The sequence below is a fragment of the Blastomyces dermatitidis genome, assembly GCF_000003525.1.
Source record: "Blastomyces dermatitidis ER-3 genomic scaffold supercont1.4, whole genome shotgun sequence".
Taxonomy (NCBI): Eukaryota; Fungi; Ascomycota; class Eurotiomycetes; order Onygenales; family Ajellomycetaceae; genus Blastomyces; species Blastomyces dermatitidis.
The window spans coordinates 4,783,988-4,787,989 of record NW_025544777.1 but is presented as its reverse complement, the minus strand read 5'-3'; the positions used below and the strand labels follow the sequence as shown (position 1 = coordinate 4,787,989).

Genomic DNA, 4,002 nt, shown 5'->3' with positions numbered 1-4,002 from the left:
CATGAAGAATGAATTTACCTCACTTTTCATCTCTCTTAGATAGAATTATTGTGTTTAACAGAGATTCTACTGCTGACTTTCAGAGATTCTCATTCTGAATAAGGAATTCTGCACTGAATTCAGGCATTGTGATCAGAATGATGGAGTTTTCAAAGAAGAATGACTCAATTGAAGCTATAACTGATTTTTGAACTTCAATATCAGTTATTAACTGAGAAAAGAACTGCTGATTTATTTCATTTCTAATTCTGAAAATAAGGTTTGAGTTTAGCTTATTTCTCTGCAATATGTCCTGATTTGAGACTTTGAGAATAAGTCTTCTATTTCTGAAGATTTGAAGATTTTTCTCTTTTTGCATTTTTTTCTTCACTCTTCTATCAATAGAAGTATGAGCAGTATTCTTCTCAGTTTTCTCAGAATTTTGAGCAGGTTTTGAGATAGCAGATTTAGAGATAGCAGGTTTAGAGATAGCAGATTCAGCTGCTTGAGCATATGTTTTCTTCTGATTTAAAGAAGAAGAAGAAGAAGAAGTAGAAAAGAAAGAAGATCAAACTGAAGAGTTAGTGATTGTATTAGAAATTTTCAAAGTTTTTTGAACTGTGTTTGAAATTCCAAGTTTGAACTTGATTGCTTTCTGTAGTTGTCTAGTCTGAGCATGCAGAATTAACAGAACTTCTTCATTCATCTCACTCAGACACTGCTTTTCAAGAATTTTACTTGCTTTTTCAAGTTTCTGTATTTCAAGAACTTGTTGTTTCTCTATTTCTTCTTTCTTTCTTCTCTTTAGAATTTCAATCTCAGTATATTCAATCTGAGTTAGTACTAAAATTATAACTAAGCTAAGAAACAAGATTATTTTCTCTTATATTAATTCTTCTTACACACATCAGTGATCAGTTATTGAAAATAAATTATCATCTTTCTCAAATTATTATCATATCTTCTGAATTCACTTCTTTCGCTTCTTTTACTTCTATTGAAGATTCACAAACTCTTCAAGAAATCACTGTGAATCACAAAGTCTATGTTATTTACAATTCAACACAGAATGCTCTCTTTTAATTATAATGAATAATCACTTCATTCTTCACATCTGATTTCAGGTCATAAAATTTATGAAAAACTCAACACAAACACTGAGATGAACTATGAAATAATTATCAACAGATTGCATTGCAGATTACTGAATAGTTATCTCTCTGTTACAATCACTGTAACTTCATTCAGAAACATTTATCATGAACTGATTATAGCTCTGAAAAAATTTTCTGACATCTGAAGTCATCAGAATGCAGATAATAAAAGAAAAATAATCAGAAAATTACTACTGAGCTGATAAGTTACTCTATCAGATAATGATTTTTAATAACACTAACTTTCTAATTTAAAGAAAATCATGTGAAAATGACTCTGTATCAGTACTCAGATTTCATAACTCTCATCTGATAACTTCTGTGAATAATTACTTTGTATATGTATATCTCTGAATCTTTCTCTTTGATCAATTAAAAACCCTGAATTCTGAACACTTCTTCAAATGCTTAATTCATATCTTTATATTTCACATCAATTCTGTCTTCAGTTCAACCTCAAGACACACTATAAAGTTAATATATAACATCTAGAATTAGAGTTGAAGAATCATTGAAGAGTGTCTCTCACAGTGAATACATGAACTAGTATAAACAATCTTACATTTATAAGAGTTATCTGTTATTATATTGATGAGAACTGAACTTATTAAGAGACATTAATTGAATTTGAATCATTGATCAGTAGTCATACTGAGAATTATATAACAGAGATATTAATAACTGTGATTAAAAATGACTATTGAGATATTAGTCTCAGTCTTCTTACAATTACAACTGATAATGCTGTGAATAACTACACTATGATGAAGAGCTTGAAGCAAAAATTGGCTTTGTATTTCTGAAATAATAAATAAGGTCATATTCTCTGCATTGCTCATGTGATTCAACTTATGATACAAACACTGATAAAGAATCTTAACATTAAGACAAAGAATAATGAGATGACTAATTCTTAGAATGAGAATGAGATGAAAGTGATTACTCAAGTAACTTTTGCATTCACTTTGCAAAAGATAATGTTTTTTGACAACACTTTTTTAATATTGATTTTTGATAATGCTTTTTGATAATGCTACTGTTAATTTTGAATAGATTGACTAATAATTTAAATATCACAGATTTGAAATATTATTAATGCAATTTGTATCTCTTCTATCACATACGAATGCCAACCGCTCCACCACGAACTCGCTCGATTTTTCGAATAAGAACCCGCCGATAGATCCATCGAAAAGCCCTCGATCATACGAGCATTTTGACCCCATCGCCGACCGCATACCCCGTGTGGTGGTGGAGTTATCCAGCCAAACGTGAACCGGACGTTGTTCGAAGCTCCTGTGTGGGATTATCCCCCGTTCTCCCCTACCACACCACAACCCCGGGCCAGAGTGCCATACAAATTGTAAGGTGAAGTGACCTAGCCATATGCACCAATCTTCTCGATTTTGGAAGACCCCCGACCTGTAGTTGTGGAGATATCCGAGGAGCGACCTCCGCGAAAACCCTGTCCATCTTTGATGTTCCAAAACACCAACGCCAAGTCTCACCCTCGTACCGCCCTTCCCAATCTGGCCCATCCCCGGCAGAAAAATACAAAAAGATACCTCGGCGATAATATCAAGCACATAATCAATGGACTCTTCTGAAGTGCAACCTCCACGGTCCGCCGCCAGTGTATCTAGACTTCAACACCAAGTCTCACCCCTGTACTACCCCTCTCAATCTGGCCCATCCCCAGCAGAACGATACAAAAAGATACCTCGGCAACAGTATTCAATACATAATCAGTGGACAATGAGTCAACAGCACACCAACAACTATAAAATCAGTATACCCCAAGGTCTGACTGAGCCTTTGATCTCTGCACAGTGAGATATATTAAATCTAGTTCTAATACCTCAATATTCAATAGATTCTGCAAGGGATTGAGAACAGCAACACTAGGTTTCTATTGAATTTGAGAATTAACTCTATATTGATATAATCATTGACAAAGTCTTCTATTTTGAGATATAAATAACCAGTTCCTCTACATCCCGCTGGCAATATTTATATTATCATATAGAAACAGACTTATATTCTCTATAATATCAAGACCCTGAAGAGGGAAAGTCTTGATAGAGAGTATACAGTAGTGCATATCTTAGCAGTTTCTATCTCATTCTTCTGCAGCAGTTAATGCAAAAAAAAAAAGATCTTAGAAATAGTTTTTTACTTCTCTTGAAAAAGTAAGGTGTTTTTCTCTGGGTTTTACACAATATTCTTACAAAGAATTAAAAACAGAGTTGTTTTCTGTCATAATTTCATATTCTTTTAAGTAAGAATTACTTTTTCAGTGGCTGAAGAGCTTTTATTAATACTTAATTCTTTTTTACACTCTTTATTAACTGATTTGAGTTGCACACTTGTTGTGTGAGAAGAATTGAATGATTTAGAATAAAATTGAATAGTTTTAATCAATTTCTCTGCAAAAAATTGATTTATTTTTTGTCAGTTTTTCTCTCAAAAACTGTCATATCATCTGATTTATTATCAATTGATATCATACTTTTCCTCACTGTATCCCAAGAAAGAGATTGTAAAGATTTTACTGATTTATCTTAAAAATCAATTTTAGTTTATTAGATTCTCTTCAAAAATCTAACCTAGTTACTGAACTAGTGTGAAAAAAATCAGGTGTTTTATACACAAAAGTCTTTTATTCTTCTTTTGAAACAGTCTGACCAACTGTTCAATTGAAAACAGACTTAGAAATATCTCAATTGAAACAGTCTGACCAACTTTTCATTGAGTGAAAACAATGAGTTCAAAAATACACTCAGTTGATGTGGAAAAAGATGCTTTCTCAAATGCTATTCCTGAGATTGAAATTCTGAAGAGAGAAAGAAAGAGAAATAGAGAAACAACA

At 32.4% G+C, this 4,002-nt stretch overlaps 1 protein-coding gene across 1 annotated transcript; it reads right to left on the bottom strand.

Annotated features, from left to right (window-relative positions):
- Nucleotides 1-2,257: 2,257 nt before the first annotated feature.
- BDCG_16940 (uncharacterized protein) lies at nucleotides 2,258-2,715 on the bottom strand (the record flags this gene model as incomplete). The annotated part of the gene is made up of 1 exon (XM_045426120.1): nucleotides 2,258-2,715. A coding segment is annotated over exon 1 (414 nt), but the record flags the coding sequence as incomplete, so codon positions are not given.
- Nucleotides 2,716-4,002: the final 1,287 nt, after the last annotated feature.